Below are 21663 nucleotides of genomic sequence, written 5' to 3' on the forward strand. Positions count from 1 at the left end.
CCACTATCCAAGAGCATCCATCAAACCATCCGAGGACCTATACCAAAACAACCACACTCTAATGACCTATACCAAACCATCCACTGTCTAAGGACATCCACCGACATCCTGTTTCCAAAGTAAAAGTTTGGAAGGACATTTGAAGCAGACATGACTCCTCATAGCTCTTTTTCAGACTGCTAATAGTTGCCCAAAATCATGATCATGATCAAAGAAACGATGCATTCCAGGAGATTTAACTTCAAATGGATGATATTCCAAAAGCCAAAGTCATAAAATAATAAGTCATTTAATGGAACCCTAATGATGTTTAGCAGGAGATGAAGCTGTAAGTGTTGGGATGAAATGTAGAACAAAACAGAAAAACAGATCAAAAACTCTTTTACGATTTTACAGCTGTTAATTTTTTGAAGAATTAACAGCTGATTGTTTGATCCATCGTTGTCAATAAGCAGCAAATAATGAAATATTTCACTTCCTGTTTGTTTTTTCTTTAGATTGAATAGTACCACCTGTTCACCAGACCCCAGTTGCTCCGTCCGTCCTGTAAATCACCTGAACAGGAGGAAGACCCTCAAAGAAAACACACCGGTGAAGGATGCGGTTTAAGTTTTCACAAGGCCTGAAACATCCTCCAGAGAGACTCTCTTCAACTTTCTCGATTTAAAAAACAGGTTTTATTGGTTTCTCTGAAGTGTCCCTAAGTATGCATGTGAGTGTGTGGCCGTGCAGGAGAAATGGTAGTCATATCCAGCATGCAAGAATGCAAACCAGCTTTTATTGACTTGATTAAATTAAAAAAATAGTGTGTTTTTGTTTGTTTTTACCACAGCTGCTTCAATTTTGCATGTCTGGGTTCCTAACAGGACTCTGGGGTTTGAGTTGAGGATGGAGACACAAAGATTTTTGGCTGCAGACTTCTCCACAAGTTCACCGTTAGTACAGAGAGCATCAGCTGAGCTCCAGCTCTAACCGGAGTTTCAAAACTGCTTCAGATCTGATGGTTTGTTCCTGAAAAAACATTAATAATAATAATGTGTCAAGCTAAAAAATAAATATATTCTCATTGTGTTTTTATTCGTTACCTCCAGATAGATTCGTCTTTGAAGTTTGAAACAAAAGCTTTGAGTTTAAACATCTAGAAGACAAATGTGTGTTTGTTGCTGCTCTCCGTGTTCCTCCTCCTCAGATGATTCCAATCACTTTCACATTTTCCCAACAGAGCCAGAGCTTTATCTCATGCAGCATTCCAGCGGAGAGGGCTTCATGTTTGGGCAGGAGTCCCATGCAAACGGCTGTTAGTGCCGCTCCTGCTGCTGGCCGGATCATTAAGGAGAAAAAACAGAGAAGAAAAGATGGAGAAATTCATCACTATGAGGATTTGCACACGAACAAGGTAAACAATAAAGCAATCAGTTTGTGAGAACAACAAAACAAAGCGAGTCAGAGGAAGTCTGATTGAGTGGAAAACGCAAATCTCTTTTTTATTTTATTTTCCAGGTGTGGACAAACAGCGGCTTGAGGGTCATATGTGGCCCGTTAAGCTTTTAAATCTGAGGCGCCAAACTGGAATAAATTATATTGATACTCTTTAATAATGTTTTATTTTCCCTGCAAATTTCGCTGCAAATAAACTGACCTTTAATGCAGCCATTCTGTATTCACGTGTTGGAAGATTTGTTGTTTTTCTGATGTTCACGTCTGTTTTCTGACTCGGACAGCCATTTTTCGGATCATTCCAACAGCACATGAATGCACTATTTTTCTGTCTTTGCACATCAACCCATAGGTGCAATTAAAATGAGAACCAAACCACAAATTTTGAAATAAAACTAAAAAAATTTGTTTTAAACGATATTTAAATTTAAATCTAAGCATTTTTCATCCAGATTACATGTTATTTCTTTCTCTTACAAGGTGGATTACCAAAACACTCCACTGATTTGGTCCTGGTTCGGCCCATTTGTCAAATTTTAGAACCTTTTGTGGCCCACAAGTCAAAAAGTTTGCGCATTTCTGATGAAAACCCTCTTGTGAGAACCAAACTCATGAAAAAAGAAAAGAACGAATGAATCCCTCCATCAGTTTCCTGAAAGTCACCATTCCCGCTCCCCCCAGAAATAGTAGAAGTTCTTGGATTTTATCATCTCTGGTTCTTATCCATCATTAGAAATGATCTTCTGTCATTCATTTGTGCTGGGATGAGATGTGTCGTGGGAAGAAAAAGCTTCACCAGTAAACATTCTCTAAGTATGAAAGTTGTATTGTTCTTTTCAATCGACTCATTGATTAGTTTGTTTTAGGAAGCAACAAGATCATTTCATTTCATTTAAAGTCATAATCAGATGTAATTGAATCTAAAAACTATGACATTCAAAGAAGCATATAGAAAAAAGAAGATTTATTTCTGAGATTTTAGAAGCATCAGCTAAATGCTACTCCACGTCATTTTTTATGAGCCTTTTTTAACCCTTTAACACTGGAGCTCCAGTGTTTAATTTATTTGATTTACTGTCATTTTTCTAGTTGCCAATGTAATTCCAACAGACTCTGAAGGAGAATCGAGCCGCTTTTCTCCGTCAGAATCGGCTGGAATTACATTGGTCGTATTAACGATTGAAAAGTTACATTATGTTAAAGATTTTGTGTTTAAGTGTCACCGGCGACGCCTTAAAGGGTTTATCAGAAGTAGCACTGCAGAACAAAAAGTTTCATGTCCGAAGTTTCAAGACATATGTCCAAAACGTTGCAAATCTGCAATTGTATATTACAATCCCATATGATGATTCTACCCAAATATCACATATTTTTTTGTCACTAAAACTTAATTTGGCTGTAAGAGGGTTAAAACTGAACGAGAGAAACAGATTTTATTCTGCAGACATCCAACTCCCCATGACAGAAACATTTGCTACAACAACTCTGTGGTCTCCATTTGTTATGAGTTTTGAAGAAAGGGGTTTTTTTTTGTAATATATAATGTTGCGTTTTCATATTGTGCTATGAACTCATTATTTGCTCAAACAATGTATTTATTTTCTCTGATAAATTTCCTTTTTCAGTCTCCATAACAAAAAACATAAAATTAAAAGTCAGTCACTCCACCGTCTGCAGCTCCTTTTCTGTTCTGAAACATTAACATTTTTAATGAAAAAAAGGCTAAAACACAAATTCAGACAGTTTTAAAGTATTACTTTCAAAGCTGTCAAAGGAAGTTGCTAAAACCGCCTTAAAGATCCCGTTCAAATAAATATAGATATATATTTATTCATATAGATGTGGGCTTATCCTTTGTGCTTATGGCACATGGAGGACATATATTAAGAAATTTAAGCTCAAAATTGCATTTCTGAGAATTTCTTTATTCAAATTATTGTGAATCAGGAGCAGACGAAAAAAATGCAGTTTGAAAAAGCATGTAGCAGTGACACACCAGCTACAGTTGGTGGACCTGCTCTGCTCCATTCTGATGCATCCACCTAATAGCAGAAACTATGTCCTAGAAAACAACACAGGTTTTTTATTTTATTTCATTTCGGCCAATAACTGCATAATCACGATTAAAAGACCACTGGGAACGCTTTGAAAATAAATCAAAAGATGATCAGACAGGGACTTTATTCCAGTTGTTGTCCTTTGCAGAGATGTGTGGAACATCTGCTTCTGCAGACGTCTGGCCTTAAAGATACTGCAGAAGACGACGACAGAAACCCAGAAGATCCATCCATACCTGTGGTTTGTTAAAATGCTCGATTCAGGGAAAAGTTTCAGACTAGTCTTGAACCAAAGCTGTACATTAAAGTGAGCTCACCACCTAAAAACCATTCTGAGTCCACTCAGTCTTCCTTCCTTCTTCTGCCTGCTCTTTACTGGGGTATGCAGCCGACCACAGCCGTCCTCCGGGCCGGCATCAGCAGGATTAGATCACTCCGTCTGAAACTGCAAATACTGCAGAAGTGGAAAAGGATGGGGGAATGGAACAAGAAGATCCAAAAATCAGATTTATATTAATAATGTTGTGGATTTTACTGTACACAGCACTAACTAGTAAAGCTGTATTTTGAATTTTGTAGTTAGTTTCAGTCAAATATCTTTAGTCTGGTATCATGTGAGGTCTTTTAAATGCCTTTCGAATACTGTTCTATTTCACCACATTTAAAAAAGACTGCAGCTAATAGATTATTCACTTAATATTCAAATCTAAAAATCCTTTAAGTTACAGCAGTTAAACCCTCAGCGAGTCGCTGATTTCATCCTAAACACAGATTTGTAAACTGCTCCCAAACATGTGAGTAAAGTGTACACATCTGCACAGCTACTGCACAAACGGAGAGCACAGTTTACAATACACAGAGCAGTTTATAAACTCAAGAGCTCAGTTTATACGCCGGGACGATGGATTTCCATTTATCTCACAGCTGACTGCAGGCAGAGTCTGCGTCAGCACCAGGAGTTGTGCAAGTGTGCATGCAGAGGTCACCGACCCGTGAAAGCGTAAAAGAACGATTAGCCCAGACGACGAGCCAATGCTCTGTTTGTGTACGGAGGAGAACGGTTTCAATCTTCCGTCGTGTACAAGAACGGCACCGAGGGACAACAAAAACGCAACTAAAAAAACTGAAAGTCCTTTGAAATGTTTGCAGAAGTTTAGATTAAGATCCTCAGAGACAAAGCACTTCAGTACTGCAGAAGAACTTTACAGAGTGCAAATGCAAATGGAGCTGATGAAAAAGTATTTATTTCTTTGGAATTAATTTGAATCTTTTCTGAAATGCAGCAAATTTGTTTCTTTTAATTCTGCTAAAAAAGCAATCAAAAGCTGCTTCAATATCATAACATTTGAGTTCTTTCATGAAGTGAAAGTCAAGGTGAAGCTGCGGGCAATAATCTCTCCTGAATGGAGCCATCAGTCTTTCTGGTTGAGAAAAAAATCAGCAACAAAAAACATAAAATCAGATTTTTTTTATGCTTTATCTGAATTTCTGTAGGGGTGTGTATTTACAAGAGTCTGGTGATACAACACGTATCGTGATACACGAGTCATGATATGATACATATCCCAATATATCTCCATCCATCTTCCTGACCGCTTCTTCCCTTTCGGGGTCGCGGGGGTGCCAGAGCCTATCCCGGCTACTGATGGGCGAAGGCGGGGTACACCCTGGACAGGTCGCCAGTCTGTCTCAGGGCCTCAATCACACACATTCACTCTCACATCCACACCTAGGGACAATTTAGAGTCACCAATGAACCTATGAAGCATGTTTTTGGATGGTGGGAGGAAGCCGGAGTCCACGGTGAAAACCCACGCATGCACGGGGAGAACATGCAAACTCCACACAGAAAGGTCCCAGCCGGGATTTGAACCGGGGCCTTCTCGCTGTGAGGCAAGAGCGCTAACCACTGCGCCACCGTGCATCCCCCAATATATCTCAAGACACCAAATGACAATATTTTACTATTTCTTTAAATTTTGACTTAAGGATTTTCTGAATATTAATACATTTTTCACAAAATAAAACTGTAAAATAAATGTTATTAATGATCAGAACATGAAGTACTGCAACTTAACCCATAAACAAATTACTTTTACCCCAGCAAATTCCTGGTGATTTTCTTTTGTTAATTTAGGAAATATTTAAACGAAAAACAAGTATAAGACTTAACTACATGTTTGGTTTTAAATAAATAATTAAATATGGCCTTGGCAGTATTTTATTTAATATAAGTATTGCCAAATAAAGTATTGCGATATTTGATTGAATCGATATTTTCTTACACTCCCTTATTTCTGTATTTAAATCCAAAACCCTTAAAACTACCAGTGTAAATAAAGGGATGTAAATATATAAATCTTTCAAAGTAAAATGAGAGCAGAAACAACAATAACAATTAGCAGAAGACATTAAAAGTTGTAGTTTGTCGTGATCTAGTGATGAGGATCCTAAACACAAAGTACTCAGAGTAAAACTTAACCAACACAGCAGCTCAGAACGCACAAGTGAGGTTTATTTTGAAAGTGTAAAACATTTTTATTGCTTCACACAGCAGGAAATTACAACAGAGTATTAGGGCAATTTTACAAGCAAAAAAAAAACATTTTAATTATGACTATATAGTTGAAAATTAACGAGAAATAAGTCGCAATTTTACGAGAAAAAATTTACGACTTTTAAATCCTGTCATTTCCTTTTCTTATGGCCCTAATATTCTGTTATGGGAAATGGAAAACATGTTCCCTGAAATAAATTAAAAAGAAAATGACCATTTATGTGATGTAATGTGTGGCTTTATATTTGTTAGTTTTCATTTTATTGTAGCAAATTAAATTTGTGTAACATGTTTTTGCCTGTTGAGCTGCCTTTAAAAATGCTGGAAGTTGATCATTTTTTGAAATACTATTTTAACTGGATGCTTAGATATTCGGTTTAATATGTTATAAATAATTGTAAGAAAGTTTCTAAAAAGATCTTTGGAACGCCCCTTTTGTCACTACGACAGATCAACCATACTGAGTGTTTTAAATGACAGGTTTTTACTCAGAAGAGCTTTTTGTTGATTTAAAATTGTCTTTTACTGAGACTAAATCTTTGTTTTAGTTTGTCCTGTCAATGGGATAATTTTTCTTATTTCCTGCCTTTTAATGAATTTATTCTAGCTCTCATTTACTTTTGTGAAGCTTTTTGTGATTAAACATTTACTTAGCTTTACCTGCACCTCCAGACGTGAGTCTCAAACTTCATGAATCATGGACTGAGGTGTTTGAAGCAAAAGTTATATTTAGTTATTTTTACATTTTCACCATAAAAACAGGCAGCTTTAAATTAATTATTTCTTGTTTTCCAGTTTTGTCTTCAAACTTGTTGTTTATAAGGTTAATTCTGAAATATTCTTTTAATTCAGTGTTGGTTTCGAGGAGTGAGGAATATTTCATCAGAACCACATTAGATCATGTCTTCAAGCTCTCACTCGTTTTCTTTCTTGTTCTTACACGTAAAGATATCATACAATCTGGTTGATTCAAAAACTGGCAGAGAGTTGAAAGTAAAAATAAACGTTCATCTGTCAGTAATTAGTCAGTTTAAATGGCTGCTTTGCTTTTTTAAGCTGTTTTTTTTGTGTTGGACATCTGCCTGCTGTTGTTCCAGACCTGTCAGCTCAACATGGGAGATTCAGGCCAACATCAAAGATGTTTGTTTTTGAACATGATTGGAGAAGATAAACACGGAGAGAAAAATATATAAGCCTGGTGCACAATGAGGCTCCAGCTAACATGCTAAAGCTAACATCTGCAGGACCTGTCGCAGCATTTTAATGTGCCGATTGAACCAGTGACCAAAGAATGATAGAAACAGAGACGTGGCATTGAAAATAAAAACAGCAGAATATCTGTGGTTTGTTTCTGCTTCTGTGTCGAGTCGTGAAGCAGACAGAACATCAGGAAGAACCTTCAGCTGCTGTTGGACGACCAACCAGCAAACGTCTAGATTTAATTTCTTCTTTCTGATAATCCAGTGAAGAACAATTAACCAAAACCAGGTTTAGAGTTAGCATCATAGAGACCGACACACCTTTCACCCCTCTCTATAACTCACCCTGTGATAGAGAGGCTCCGCCCAACAACAGCTGGGATAGGCTTCAGCAACCCTGTGACATTGAAAGGCTCCAGAAGATTTAGAAAATGGATGAATGGATAGATTCATGTATTTACATGTCTGCTGCTGTTCTGGAAGTTGTGGGCTGATAATGGTTTCCTCTTAATACAAATAAACATGCTTCTAGGTTAATTGGTGACTCTAACCCTGGGCTACCATGACAACCGATTGCTGGAGTCAGTAACTTTAAAAGTGTGAGAGGATCCCACACTACATACAGTCTCATCCGACTCTCACAATCCTGCCTCTCCTGCGCTTCGAATTTGGTTCAACCTTGTCGGGTCAACCTATGTGAGTTTGGAGTTTCACAGAGTTGGCTGCAGACTCTGTAGCCAAGGGGAGTCCTCTGCCGTAGCTAGACGGCTCCCACGTCACACCTACGGTTGCCGGGGTAAATAGTCCCTAGTTGTGACTGTAAGGTCGCATCCAAATTCTTCCCTTTCGCTCAATTTGAAGTGGCAGTTTAAGTGGAAGTCGTGTCCGGGATTATAATTTCTTTAAATTTCTCCCTCCAAACGGAGGGGTAGAAGTCCACCGTCGAAAGGGTAATCCGGGTCGCCCTGAGAAGCGCTTTTCTTCACTTTGGTGTGCTCTGAAGCACAGAAGTTTACATTTTAATGTAAGTAATGACTTTTTGTTGAAGCACGACCTTTTTTTAAGTAATAAAACCACGAATGTTATGTATATTCAAGCGCTGGAAGCTTCACTCTAAAGCCAGCGGACCGGCTATTATTGATGACGTCATCGAACGAAAGAAACGTCTGAAATATTAGACACTATTTTTTCTCTCCGTTTGGAGGGCTAAATGAAGGAGAAGGGAAGAATTCGCACTGGGTCTAAGTGTGCATGATTCTGAGGCTGCCAACCTGTCCAGAGTAGCTCACCTTCACCCAACACTAACCAGGACAGGCTCTGGCAGCTCCGGGACCTCACAAGGGAGTTAATGGGTTAAGAAAATAAATGGATGTTTTTTTTTTTCACAAATCCATCAGTAACAATATCTGATTTTTTTTTTTTACTTTCATCAGTAGTTTGCTACACTTGATCAATATTGCCTTTCATCATAAATGATCCAGATTTTAACATTTATTAAATATTTTCAGACTCTTACTAATCAACTTTATTTATAATCCTCTTTTTATCCATGAAAACAAAACATTTTTCCCCCCAAATGTTGCTAATATTTTACGTGTTTGTTCTGCAAGTCGTTTCTGGAATTAAAGATTCAAATTTTCAAAGTTTTGAGGTCAACTGTACTGTCCAGATTTTTATGTTTAATCTAAGGATCAAAGTTTTTTGTCATTATTGATTACTCAGAAAAAATAAACATGGACACAACTCTGTCTGGAGTTTTATCTCTTAAACTTTATTAAAAAATAATTTGTTAACAGTAAAGTCTTGATGATGGACTTCTGTTTAGTGTCAGTTTAATCAACCTCCCCACACATTCACAACATTTACTTTTAATTTAAAGTCAATCAAGAACCACATTAATCCATGTTCGCTTGTCTCTTCTGATACTCTACTTTCTAAAACTGAAAAATTAAGAAAAAAGTTTATCTTATGAGTTTAAAACTGAAGCGTTTGTGGTTCCATTCCTACAGGAGGAACATGTGATGAACAAATTGACGACAGATTATTATGAAGAGTTCTTTGTTGTGAAAGAGGAGCAGCTGACAGGTTTTTAAGAAAATCGTGAAGAGGTTAAATTAAAAGTCATTAAAGTTTTTTTACATGATCTGTTTGGTCTTCCTTGATTTGAAGTTGTTGAAGTTCTCTTCTCTGAAAAAGTTTGATAATAAGATAAAGTGGATTCAAACGGCCTCTGTTGACTTTTCCTCATTTCTGCAGAATTATTTTTTTCTTGTCTTTGGTAAAAAAATAAATCATCATCAAACCGGAACATGTGAACAGAACAGGCACCAGGATTTTGGCTAAAGGAGATTAAAAAGAGTCTAAAATGAGAATAAAACTGCCCTAAATGATGATAACAAAGTTTCACAGAAACCCAAAATCACCTGAAAACAAACAACATACAAGTAAACAACCATTAGTGCAGATGCCAGTGAGGCAGCAGGGAGTCGGACAGTTCCTTCATTCTCTTGGTGACGTCACGACTTCTCAGTACGGTTTCTTCAGGACATAGAAGAACACACGTGTTAACACACAATAAAAACACACCTTAACATAGATTAAAAACAGATACACACCAAGTCTTAACACACACAGGTTAGCAAACATTGTTAATACACACGTTAACAAGCACACATTAATAAACAAATGTAAAGACACACACAATAACATACACATTAACACACGTTATCACATTCCCCACATGTGAGCTTCAAGTAAAGTGTAACTGGAATAAACATTTGCTTACATTTGATCGTCTTTTTGCTGCAAAAAACAAACAAACCTCAGTTATTCTGATGAAAGACATTCTCACAGCAGACAGATGACATTCTGCTTCAGGTGCTGCTTACTTGAGTTCAGGTACAGCAGCATCACAATCAGAACTCCCAACAGACTGATCAGAACGAGGGTGACAGCCAGGTAAAACATGGGGCTGGTGGCTTCTGCACAGAACAGACATGCTACCGATGAATCTCTGCTGCCACCAAGTGGTGCTTCCACTCTCCTACAGTCCTTACCTTCAACTTGAAGGATGAAGCTTTTCTTGATGGGAACCCTGAGCGAGGGATGGGAAACGCTGCAGGAGAACTGCTTTCCAGATGACTTCAGCGAAGCCTTGAGGTAAAAGAAAGCCGACAGAGTGTAGGTCTGGTCCTGGTTGTGTTTGTGGCTGGAGAACAGAATGTTTTTGAGTTCCCGAGGCAGAGGAGCTCCGACTCTTTGACCCGACGCTGCGGGGTCCTGCTCACGCCAGAGGATCTCCACGTCCAGAGGATAGTAGTTCTCTGCCAGGCAAACAACCTTGTGCTCTTTACCCTCCTCCAGCACTAAAGTGGGACCCACATTCAAGGAGACCCGAGGACTCTCTGGGGAAGTTGATATTTTCATGTTAACAACAACTCTGCAAGTCCTACTTTTGATTTGTGCCAAGTTTTTCAAAATAAAAGTTTTTCCATTTCTAGCTTTAACAGAACACTCAGTACAGATAAGAACCATGGGTAAAATGTACAATGACAGCATCTCAAGAACTTTCCTCAGATTTTCAAAAGGTCACATTTAGAAGCATATGTTTTTTGACACATAAATTAAAAAAAAACATAAGATGTGACAAAAATCCCAGGATCAAATTCAAACAGTGAAAACTTCAAACCCTGAAGGAGCCAGGAGAGACACCAGATCTTCTCAGAAAGGCTACTGTCTGTAAGCATTACACTTTTATAAACGCTGTAGCAGCACAACCACTGATGGAAAAGATCCGTTCAGATCAGAACAACACAAACACAAAGAAAAGGTGTTTTTTTTTGTCATGACCGACACATCTCCTCACCTTCAATGTGCAGGTTTAGATCCATGGTGGCGAAAAGCGGGTTCACAGACACAGAACAAATGTAGCTTCCTTCGCTGCTCATCTTGGTGACGGGGAGTGTGTAGGAGGCATCTCCCCCAGCCAGAGCCTTCCTCCCAACCCCAGAGCCATGGATCTCCCCGGAGCGGCTGTTGTAGCTGAAGAGCTTCTTCCTCTCTCCGCGGGACTGCCAGTGCCACTCCACGGTGACGTTTGGGCCTCGGTGGTCGATGCTGAACTGACAGTGAAGTTTCGGCTGCGAGAGCAGTCTGACTTTTGCAGAGGGAGTCTCTGATTTGAGGAACATGGCAACTGTGGACACATACAGGATGAATATGTGTCGTTTTGACACGCAGAAGCTCCGTCAGATGGAGAACACGTACCTGTGGTGGTAAGTACCTCGCGGTCGGCTATGGCCGGCCAGCTGTGGAAGTCCTGCTGTCCTGGAGGAGTTTGGTCAGACGGTTGTCTGAGGAAAGCAGTGACGATGAACTGTTCCTTCCTGTGTCTGAGGATGCAGGTGAACCAGTAGTTGTAGCCCTCTGCCCCCAGGGCCGGCCAGCGGACATGGATGCCCTTTGTGCTGTACCGACGGACCTCACACTCCAAATCCTCTGCTTCCACCCCTTCAATGGACCGCTGCAGGTCCAGTTTAGAAACTAAAGCAACATCAAAAGTCATGAATGTAATACTTTTTGGCCCTGTTTCGTGTCTTGGACAGAAGCTTACCAGTGATAAGAAAGGTGATGGCGTGAGGATTAACAGGAGCGTCTCCTTTTTGACCAAACTGAACCATCGCCTCTCTGTGGATGAGCTGTGTCTCAATGTGTCCTTCATTGTTTAAAGACACACGTTCGTCAGTGAACTGACATGACAGCCATGGTATCTGCTGAACGCTGCTCACGACTGAGAACACAAGCATAAACACACCATTTAGTTCCTATTCCCCCACAAGCCTTTTACATTTGATGAAAAACCTGATAAAACACTGTAAAACTGCAATAAAACTTCAAATAACTTACCACCAATCACATAAAAGTAAATAATCATTTTCTGGAATTCTCCCATTTTGATTATTCATTGAAATGTCTTGGTTCACCTTGTTGCTTCAACAGAGCAGTCTGTAAAAAATACTTTCATTTTCACTTCTGCAGAAACAAACCGATTTGCCTACAGCTAGCGTCACGTGACTTAATATATTTAAACCTGAACGAAAACAAACAAACAAACAAACATGTATATTTAAAGATATATATATATTCAAGACAGTATTTAAAACACCTGATATAAAACATTTAATCTCGCTCGAACGAGAACATTGAAACGGCAGTACCGAGTGTATCCGGAGGCGTCGCTGTGAGCTAACATCCGGGTCATGCGTCGCATAGCGGAAGCGTCTTTCTGCGGCTGCGCAGTTCTACTATGGATGTTTTCAGTTGGACCATGTTGTTTCAGAGATCTGACTTTAAGCTAAGACAACTGCATGTTTAGAGAGTTTTCAGGTAAACAGATTGCACTTTTATTTACCTGCACGCTACGACCATCAACGTGATTATGAACAAAGGTAAAGATATATATGTTTTTCTACTCTCAGTAGACCGGTTCAAGTAATTTTTAAGAAATTCTTCTTACAAAAATATCATTTCATGAACAAAGTCAATGCTTCTTCTTCCTTTTTATTGTATTCATTTATTTACTTTAGGAATGCAGCGTTTTCCTAACACACACATTTACAACTGCCCTGAATTGTGGGAAATTGAGTTTGTAGTTGAAAATTGAGAACAAGAGTACTTGTGGGCAAGTGTACAGTATATGAAAACACTATTTTATTGTTAACAAGATCTACATTGTCCACGCAAATCCTGACGTAAAGACGTGATTCCATTAACGTCTGTAGTGTCTTACACTTAGAACTCACACAAACACTCATCACATTGCACATAATAATTAAAAAAAAGGCTGTGTTGTGTAAACTTGAGTCCTCTGTAAATCTGATGAGATGTTATTGCAGATCATTTCTGAAAGATGAAAGGAAGCTTCATGATTTTTATCTATGGATACGGTGGCCTTGAAGTTCAAATCACATCAATAAATCTATTTTCTTTATATCACACAGCAGTCCTGGACTGAAGGACCAGATTGTTTTTCACAATCCGTCTTTATTATTGCATCTACCCCAAAATTTAAAAACTCTGTGCACACCTAGTACCAGGTTAAAATTAATTTCCGAAATAGTGAATGACTGCCACTTAAAGAACAAAACAACAACAAAAACCAAACAAACATTGACATCACAGCAGCAGAAATAATTTTTAAAAAATAAATTGGGCCAAAATTTCTTAAGGGGCTTAATTTTTTTAAAAAACAAAATCAACTAATAAAACCAAAACACAGATGTCGATGAAATCCAAAATAAATTTTAAAATTATTATAAGGTGACCACAGGACCGGCAACTAAAACCTGAAATGTATGGATTTGTCAGTGCATCAGTGACCAGGGGGGCTGTACTAGAGGGGGGGAGTGAGGGGTGTGTCACAGCTACTCAGCTACAGAGGCCGGGTCAAAGGGGGACACTAAAGACGAGGCAGGTAGAACCTGCAGGCTAAACAACCACACTCGCAGTTTTAATTTTGTTTTGATTTCTTAAATGTAATGTTGTTTTTTCATTATTTATTTTGCGTTTTTAAATGTTGTTGTGAGCTTTAGTATATTTTTGTGTTGAGTGATTTCTTGTTTTGATTGGCACTTCAGGGCCACCTTTTGTGGATCCTGAAAAGTTGGTTCTTGGATCTGAAGCTGTCGTGTGATTTCAGGGTCTGCGGTTCTGCAGGGAGCTTTCCTGCTGGCAGACAAACTATGTCGCCCCTCATCTCTATCCTGCGTGAACAAATCCGACTGGAGCGCGGCGGGACATCCGATTCTGCAGGCGCTCCAGGAAGTTTGTGAACTGGAGGGAGTTGACAGCCGTCAACGCTCGAGCTGGACAAAGACGGTGGTCTGTGCTGTGTGGCTGAAGCTCTTGAGCGTTAAGGAGGACATTGAGAGAGCGTGGAGAGAGAACCCCTTCTTCTCCTTCCAGCAGAGTCTCCCTGAAGTGAACCATGTCGTCCTGCTGGAGCTGGTGAAGAATGCTTCAGCTTCAGATGTTTATGCAGGTTTTCTCCTTCATCTTCCTGAAGATTTGATTTGCATGGAGCTGAAGAGGCTGATCGAGCATGTGAAGAGCGAGCCCGCAAGAGAAGACGATGTCTGCTTCTTTCTGGAGGTGTGGCGAGAGCTGTGGAAAGGCCAGGAGAAAGCCATGGTTAGAAACGACGAGAGCATGGAGACAATGTTTGCCAAGCAGGTTGCTCGTCTCACCCCCTCGTCTTCTAGTTTGTGTCCTCAATCTGCTAAGAGGTTAAAGCTAGAGACACAAGACCCACCAGAGGCTGATGTTCTCCACATTCTCCTCAATGCTCTCAAAGACATGGCAGATCAGGTCTCCCCATCAGAACTGTGCTTCCAGTCTCTTTCCATGTCCCTTGATGCTCTTTATACAACTTTTCTAATAGACAGAGAAGTTGTTCTTTCAGCTCAGGAGAAGATGGATATCCTGTGTAAAGCCATCGGTACCAGAGGAAAGAATGAAAAACTTCAACCTGAACTTGTAGGAGAAGCTCAGAAACATTTACGGGCTTCGATTTCACCGTCTCGGTTCAAAGTCAGCAGGATGGAGCTGAGTGAAGCTCTGAGGATCATAGCAGAACTTACTCAGTCTTGGAAAAATCAAGGACTTCTGAGTGTCTGTGAAGGTTCTTGCTCCTCCTACTCTACTTTCCTGCTGAAGCAAAGTGTCCAGAGGGTCCTCACTGCTCTGGAAGAAGCTCCCACCGCAGCGACGGAGAAGAACCAGCTCACGGCTTTGCTGAAATCTCTGGTTCTTCCCGTCACAGAGAGCAGCCCTGAAGTGCATGCTCAGGTCCTCTCCGCCATCATCACTCACCGCCTGGAAGACCACGAGAGCTTTGCCGCCTTGTTTGCTAGAGAACCGCCGTGGACGCATTGTGATGAAGGCTGGATGGAGTGCCTGGAGAAGAACCAAGCTGCCTTCCATCAACATGATGCCGTGATCGGCCTCTCCACCACCCTGATGAACAAACTACACACAGAGAACGCAGACGTCAGCCAGTGCAGGAAGCTGATGAAAATCATAGCAGATATTTTCTCCAGCCTTTCCTTAGAAGACATGAACAAAGCTTTGGCTTCCATGTTGAGATTGTCCAGTAAGGGCTTCTTTGAATTCCCCGTTCCTTCTGCGGTGGCCGGAGGGTTTGAACAGGAGCTCAACATGGCCTTCAACTGCATCATCCAAGCAGGAAGTGGAGCGCCCTCTGCTGCTCCTCAGGGGAACCTGACCACGGCCGTCTCACTCGTAGCCAGAGTGGCTTTTCAGAACCCAGAAGGCGCCTTACGCTCCTGCTGCCACTCAGCTGTTTTCAACAAAGGAGCATTTCCACTGATGGCAAAGATCCTGCAGCATCTGCCTGGACTCAGAGGTCAGAGGGGAGGAGAAGAAGACAGCGAGAGGAATGGAGAGAAGAATAGGACCTCTAGTCTGCTCTGCAGGTGCCTCCAACAGACGGTCAAGGACAAGTCCCTTTCAGCCAATGAGAAGGAACAGTTCGCCAAGTTCTTGGGTCTGCTGATGGGTCCAAACGCAGTGGACGAAGGAAAGGAACGCAGCTTCCTGTCACCTCAGGAGGTCGTGAACACCTTCGTCCTGCCTAACCTTTCATCTGTAGGTGAGGGTCCTTCACAAATTTCCTGACTTTTCAAAAACAAGAATCTTTTACACCGAATTTGGTGTCAGAATCATCAGTTTTAATAGTTTTTAATCTGTTACTACCTCTAATGATTAAATAAGTTTGGTGTATGCACTTTCAGTTATTAGAACTCATCAGTATAGATCATGTTCTCATGTTACTTCATCTATTCTCCACATTTGCTCAGGTTCTTCCTCCGTGGACGTGGAGTTGAGTCTGCAGCTTCTTCACACAGCTTTGTCCTTGCACGTCCAGCAAGAAACCTCCACCCCTCACTGGCTGATGGACTGTTCTCCTTTTCCCCTCCTTTACGTTCTCTCTCAGATCCACGACCAGAACCTCAGGTGTTTGTTGGGATTAGCTTTAACTGAGCCTTCCCTTGAGCTCTCCTCTAATTCGTCTGATTTCTGTCAGGTGTTGGGAGGAGCTACCCAAAGGCGGTGTACGTCTCTGCTCTATGGACGCCAGGGAGCTTCTGGTGTCTGTGCTGACCACGGTGGGGCAGGCGGTGGGTGCAGAGGTGGAAGCCACCCCCAGCAGCTGGTCCAGAGCTCTCTTCTGGCTCTACAACAAACTGGAGGAGTTGGACTGGACGGTCCGGTTCCATCTGAAGCCGTTGTGGGGGCAGCACTTTAAAAATGAGGTGCCGTCATCGTTGCTGGATGTGTGCGATCTCCCTGAGCAGGTAAGAACTCCTGCAGCCCAAAGTACTGGTTCTTTGACGGGCGAAGGCCCAAAGTGGGACAGAACACAGACACATTGAACGCGTATTGAAAGCTATAATAACTGACTTTTGACCAATCAAGGACTTGGATTTGGTAGTGATGTATGGGTAGCGTCCTTTTTCCTTCATGGAAGTGCCGATCGTTTAAAAATCCATCACAAAAGAGAGATTAATAGTTTCCTTTTTCTTCTCTGGTCTGAATCACATGACACAAAGTCTCATATATCTGAATAGAGCTGTAAAAGAAAAAGCCTGGAGCCAGATTTGTGAGATTTACACCTCTTGGACATTTCACACCAAGTCTCTTTCAACTGTAGGTAGTATCATGTTCAAGAACTCGTGTTGAGCATGTTCTTGAACGCCCATTACATGCACTGTGTGTACATAGTAATAAAGGATCATGGTAGTTGGTCATAACTTCAGCTTTTGTCTGTTTGTTCTGCAGGAGTGGTCCGGTTTGGACCTGCCTCAGTATGGTCAGGGCACGGGTCTTCTGGCGTGGCTGGAGTGCTGCTCTCTGTCCGACTCGTTGCAATCCACCATGTTGTCATGTCTGTCGCTGGACCAGCACCAGCCTGACCACGTCAACATGTTCAGCAAAGGCCTGCTGGTGGGTCTGACCCAGATCCTCCCCTGGTGCTCCGTCTCACAGTGGAGCAGGGTTCTGAGGGTCCTGAAGGAGCTGATCATCTCCAACCGCCTTAACGTCCCCTTCTCTTTGGAATACGTGGAATATCTGCCCCTGCTGGACCTCCGGCAGTTCTCATGCGAGCTCCGCGTGTCGGTTCTCCTGCTCCGGGTGTTCCAGCTGCTTTGTGGGTCCAGCTGCTCCCACTGGCTGTCCGCTGAGGGCTGGGCCCATGCTGGCAGGCTGTACGCTCACGCAGTTAGGAACATGTTGAGCTCTGTTAAAGCCAAGCTGCAGCTTCCTTCAGCGAGTGCTGCAACCGTCTCTGAGTCAACTCCTGCAGAACCGTCAGCAGATCCAAACGCTCCCGTCAGTCTGCACAAAGACTCCAGCGTGAACGGGCAGGCTCCCCCAGAACCAGGACTCTCCAAAGAGGAATATGCAGAGAACAAAAGCCAGGAGGTCCTCTTCGTTCTCAGCCAGCTCTTCTGCCATGTTCAACACATCCAGGTAGGAAGGATTCTGTTTCCTGCAGGTTTTGGTGTTCTGGCCATATGATGTTTTTCTTTGTTGCTACATTTCAACAAACGGTGGGATGAAGTCCGAATTTAAAGATTCATCAAAACCATGGAAAAACAAGTTTTATTTTATTTGTATACTTTGTGATTGTAGCTAATATTCATTTAAAATAATTAGAACATAATCCTAACTCAGAGAGGATCTGGGACTGAACTCAAATAGAACTCTTCATCTCTTAGTTAATGCTTCAGAGTTTGCATGAAGGTGTACCTGTGTGGCGCATCTGGAATGATGTACTTGTATGTGGCGCATCTGGAATAATGTACCTGTGTGTGGTGCATCTGGAATGTGTACCTGTGTGTGGCGCATCTGGAGGGATGTCCCTGTCTGTGGTGCACCTGAATTGATGTACCTGTGTGCGGCGCATCTGGATTGATGTACTTGTGTGTGGCGCATCTGGAGTATTGTACCTGTATGGGATTTGTACTGTTTTAAGTAAGATTAGAGAATGTCAAGTTTTCTTGTTAAACCTTTTTTCTACTTGTTAGTTTTTATCTCTCTAAATTTTAAAGTCTGATGAAGGACCTTCCTGAAAGACTTTAAACCTCAATTTAAATATTTTTTCCTTCCAGGTGATGATGCCTGGAGGTCAGTGTGAACCTCTGTTCCTGTGCAGTCTGGAGATCCTCAGTTCTTATGAGGCCATCATGGCCGCCTTCCCCGACAGCTGCAGCCCGTTGGAAAGCGACAACACGCGGCACTTCTTCTCCACCATCACGGACAACCTGCTCAACCAGGAGATGAAGGCTGTCCTGCAGCAGAAGATTGCTCAGCTGGTGTCATCTGCAGCCTGACACTCCAATGGACACTTGAAGACTCCAGCTGATGTACCTGAACAGGTGCAACAATGAGCTGCACTTGGGTCTGCTGTGAAAAGGAGGCCCTCCCCAACATTAAAATGTTTGTCAGAATGAAACACAGAAGTCGGAATAGTTTTGTTTTTTTCATTTCACTTGGATCAGTGCTTTTATAAATAAAGTTCTAATATCTACAAAAACAGTTTATTTCCTTCTAAAAGTAAAATCAAGAGATTATATTAAAATTCCAGCTAAAAAAAAAAACTGCTAATTTGTCTGCCTTCAGGCCCTCTTTGTCCAGAGCTTTCCTCCCTCTCAAGTAGAGTCTGTTTGCTTTCTTCAGAAGCAGGAAAAACCAGTAGATCTGTGGAGCCAGAATCAGCAGGTTTCCCAGGTTGCAGTGCAGAGGCATGTGAAAGGCCACGGCGGAGAGAGGAACCCCCAGCTGTCGGCTGTACTTCCAATACATGAAGGGGAACAGCAGGATCCGGCACACGAAGAACGTCAGGAGAACAATGGCGCCGTTGACTCTGTGCAGCACAGTGTTGTCAAGGCGCAACTGAACAACAGAGACAGGAGAAGATGTCAGCCTGATGGTCTGACATGATCTTTAATCTTTGCAACATGTTTTGAGGATGTAAAAGGTCAAAATTTGTCAAAAGATCTCAAGTTGGTGGTATCATTTAAGTGATTCATGAATATAAAAAAAGAACACAAGAAATATCAACTTCATTAGTCTGACAGTGGAGCAAAAACAATATAGGTCAATGATTTTGCAGGTTATCCTATTTTAGCATGAGTTTGGTCTGTGATGTTCATGACTTAAACTGAGACAAAATGTTAAAAAACAAAACAAAACAGGTAATCACATTTAAATGTTTATAAAATGTATTTGTATAATGGGAGAGAACATATAACAAAAGTCTACCTCAATACTTTATAATGTAACCCTAGTTGCACTGACAGAGGTCAAAGGTTTACTGTAGGAGCTCACTAGGTTTGAACGCTATAGCTGCCATTTTGATCCATTCTTCCATGCAAATCTTCTCCAGAGCTGTGATGTTTTGGGGTGTTGCTGTAAAACAGATTTTCTCCCTCCACAAATTAACTATTGGACTGGGGTCCAGAGACTGACTAGAACACTCCAGAAGCTTGAAATGACTTTTATGTAGCTAGTCATTGGTGGCCATGGTGATGTGTTTGGAATCATTGTCATGCTGGAAAATCCATGTTTCATTCCTAATGTTCTCACAATTCGAAGAAGGTTTTTAACCACATTTTTACCATTTGTGGATCAAGCGATCTCTTCCTTTATACATATAAGTTGTTCTTGTACCCTTTACTAAACCATGATATGTCCACCTCCGTGCTTCACTGTGAGTATAGTGTTTGTGAGATGCAACTCTGCATTATTCCTCCTCCATAGAGTTCCGTTTTGATCTAATCTGATCACATGGCCTTCTCTCAATCCCCTGGATCATCCAGATCAGGGTTCATCTCTTCTGACAAAGCTGATTTATTATAGATATGATCATCCCAGTCTTGTTCAGGGCTGCAATTTATCCTTTGTATCCTTTGACAGCTCTTTGGTCTTAGAGATATAGACAGGTCTGTGAGAGATATACTTCTTGTTTGCTGGAGATAAATCCTTGTTTTCTGCCCCATTATACAAATAAATCCTTCAAAAATATTAAAATACGGTTATAGTTTTTATTTACCTGAATGAGGATTTTTCCAATAGAGACGAAGGGGGTGCTGAACTCTGTGGTTAAAAAACAGCCCACAAAGAAATCTCCTAACCCTCGCCTGAAGAACTGCAAAAGACCAAAAGTTCATCAGTGATGTTTGTTTTGTTTCCAAACATCTGTGACTCATGTAGAAGTTAACAACAATAAGTGATAGTTAATGTCAAGAAAACAATCACAAAAGCAAATTCTAACACAAGGTTAACATCTGCATATTCTCACCAAAGTGATGGGCATAAAAACGAGAAGAAGAGCCGCATGATGGAGAACCAGGAGCCAGTCTCTAGTGAGGAACGCCCTGACTGTCTGGAAAGAGTGACCCCTGGAAGAACCGGACCCATCTCTCACTCTCGCGGCGTGGAAATGACTCAGGTACATGGCGTAGATATCAAAGGCCATGTAGGGAGCGCCGAACAGGACAAAGTTGTTGACCAACCAATGGCTGAATGATGACAGCAGCAGGCATTTAGAGAGGGATTATCAATCCCATCCTGAACTTAATCTGTGTTTTGGTCATGCAGAACGGTGTCTTACTTGTCAATCAAAACATCTTTACATGATAAGGCTACAGTGAGACCAGCTGCAGAGGATAGAGAGGCATGGACGGCAGACATCAGCCTGTAGGATCAAGAGGAAACCATCATGACCACCACTGAGACTGGAGCACACTCATGGTTGCATTAGAAATAACTAAAAACTCCTGAACATTTTATTTTGAAAAGTTACAGAAACTCTCTGGCTATTAAGCAACTTCCTGTAAAAGTTGTGTTTATGATACAGTACGTTTACAGTTCATGTATAGTGAGTTTGCCACAAAGAGCTGTCTGTACTGTTTTAGTTTACAACACAGTCACGTGTGTACCGCTGACCTCTCACTGACACAGGCCACGTCGGCGTCAGTCCAGAGCGTGAACGTCTGTCTAAATCTCCTTCTGAGACCGAAGTAAACTCCCGGGAAGAAAACAGCTCCGCAGACCAGGGCGGCCATTGCATTCACCGGCGTTTCCCGTCCCGACCGCGTCCACTACGAGCAGAGACTGTAGCCTTCTCTTCACCGGAACAAACAGGCTGTCCCCGTTTTTATACGCCAGGAGAAAATACTAGTAGCCAATAGGAATCGTTTAACTGAGGTCACGTGTTTAATATTTCCGCATTGACGGAAGTGACCTCTAAAATACCGGAAAACGAGCCATTGTTAAACCCTTCAAAAATAAGTAAAATAAATCAAATTTTACTAATTAAGCGAGCGCG

At 41.3% G+C, this 21663-nt stretch overlaps 3 protein-coding genes across 8 annotated transcripts; 1 reads left to right on the plus strand and 2 right to left on the minus strand.

Annotated features, from left to right (window-relative positions):
* Positions 1 to 726: 726 nt before the first annotated feature.
* On the minus strand, positions 727 to 12513 carry LOC112149483 (tapasin-related protein). Of its 6 annotated transcripts, XR_002919790.2 has the most exons (11): positions 12156 to 12430; positions 11863 to 12039; positions 11517 to 11792; positions 11116 to 11445; positions 10307 to 10654; positions 10139 to 10231; positions 10036 to 10052; positions 9693 to 9788; positions 3812 to 3948; positions 1086 to 1313; positions 727 to 1011 (listed from the first exon to the last, which is right to left on the minus strand). XR_002919790.2 is itself a non-coding variant. In XM_024277197.2 (9 exons), the coding sequence occupies exons 2-9, from the start codon at positions 12199 to 12201 to the stop codon at positions 9777 to 9779; spliced, it is 1299 nt and encodes a 432-aa protein (XP_024132965.1). In that variant the 5' UTR covers positions 12202 to 12254; positions 12467 to 12513; the 3' UTR covers positions 8623 to 9776. The 6 variants fall into 6 exon arrangements, 2 of the variants coding, with proteins under 2 accessions (XP_024132965.1, XP_024132964.1); XR_002919792.2 differs by lacking the exons at positions 727 to 1011; positions 1086 to 1313 and adding an exon at positions 2961 to 3730 and having other exon boundaries at positions 9704 to 9788; positions 12156 to 12431; XR_002919791.2 differs by lacking the exons at positions 727 to 1011; positions 1086 to 1313 and adding an exon at positions 2961 to 3730 and having other exon boundaries at positions 3815 to 3948.
* Positions 12487 to 18931, plus strand: gemin4 (gem (nuclear organelle) associated protein 4). Its single transcript, XM_024277195.2, has 6 exons — positions 12487 to 12697; positions 13948 to 15918; positions 16127 to 16283; positions 16354 to 16624; positions 17109 to 17801; positions 18443 to 18931. Exons 1-6 carry the CDS (start codon positions 12688 to 12690, stop codon positions 18662 to 18664), a joined length of 3324 nt encoding a protein of 1107 aa, XP_024132963.1. The 5' UTR covers positions 12487 to 12687; the 3' UTR covers positions 18665 to 18931.
* On the minus strand, positions 18803 to 21481 carry LOC112149484 (TLC domain-containing protein 3A). The gene is made up of 5 exons (XM_024277198.2): positions 21282 to 21481; positions 20947 to 21030; positions 20635 to 20854; positions 20386 to 20481; positions 18803 to 19226 (listed from the first exon to the last, which is right to left on the minus strand). The coding sequence occupies exons 1-5, from the start codon at positions 21398 to 21400 to the stop codon at positions 18894 to 18896; spliced, it is 852 nt and encodes a 283-aa protein (XP_024132966.1). The 5' UTR covers positions 21401 to 21481; the 3' UTR covers positions 18803 to 18893.
* Positions 21482 to 21663: the final 182 nt, after the last annotated feature.

The sequence above is a fragment of the Oryzias melastigma genome, linkage group LG13, assembly GCF_002922805.2.
Source record: "Oryzias melastigma strain HK-1 linkage group LG13, ASM292280v2, whole genome shotgun sequence".
NCBI classification, from domain to species: Eukaryota; Metazoa; Chordata; class Actinopteri; order Beloniformes; family Adrianichthyidae; genus Oryzias; species Oryzias melastigma.

Bases quoted from the DNA above. Each gene is read 5' to 3' on its own strand.
- gemin4 (XM_024277195.2), top strand. The intron at 16,284-16,353 runs GTGTTTGTTGGG...GATTTCTGTCAG, and splicing joins ATCCACGACCAGAACCTCAG to GTGTTGGGAGGAGCTACCCA. The intron at 16,625-17,108 runs GTAAGAACTCCT...TTTGTTCTGCAG, and splicing joins TGTGCGATCTCCCTGAGCAG to GAGTGGTCCGGTTTGGACCT.
- LOC112149484 (XM_024277198.2), bottom strand. From the start codon at position 21,400: ATGGCCGCCCTGGTCTGCGGAGCTGTTTTCTTCCCGGGAGTTTACTTC. The intron at 21,031-21,281 runs GTCAGCGGTACA...TTGATCCTACAG, and splicing joins GTGGCCTGTGTCAGTGAGAG to GCTGATGTCTGCCGTCCATG. The intron at 20,855-20,946 runs GTAAGACACCGT...GTCATCATTCAG, and splicing joins AAAGATGTTTTGATTGACAA to CCATTGGTTGGTCAACAACT.
- LOC112149483 (XM_024277197.2), bottom strand. From the start codon at position 12,201: ATGGGAGAATTCCAGAAAATGATTATTTACTTTTATGTGATTGGTG. The intron at 11,793-11,862 runs GTAAGCTTCTGT...ATGTTGCTTTAG, and splicing joins CATCACCTTTCTTATCACTG to TTTCTAAACTGGACCTGCAG. The intron at 10,655-11,115 runs GTGAGGAGATGT...CAACTTCCCCAG, and splicing joins TCTAAACCTGCACATTGAAG to AGAGTCCTCGGGTCTCCTTG.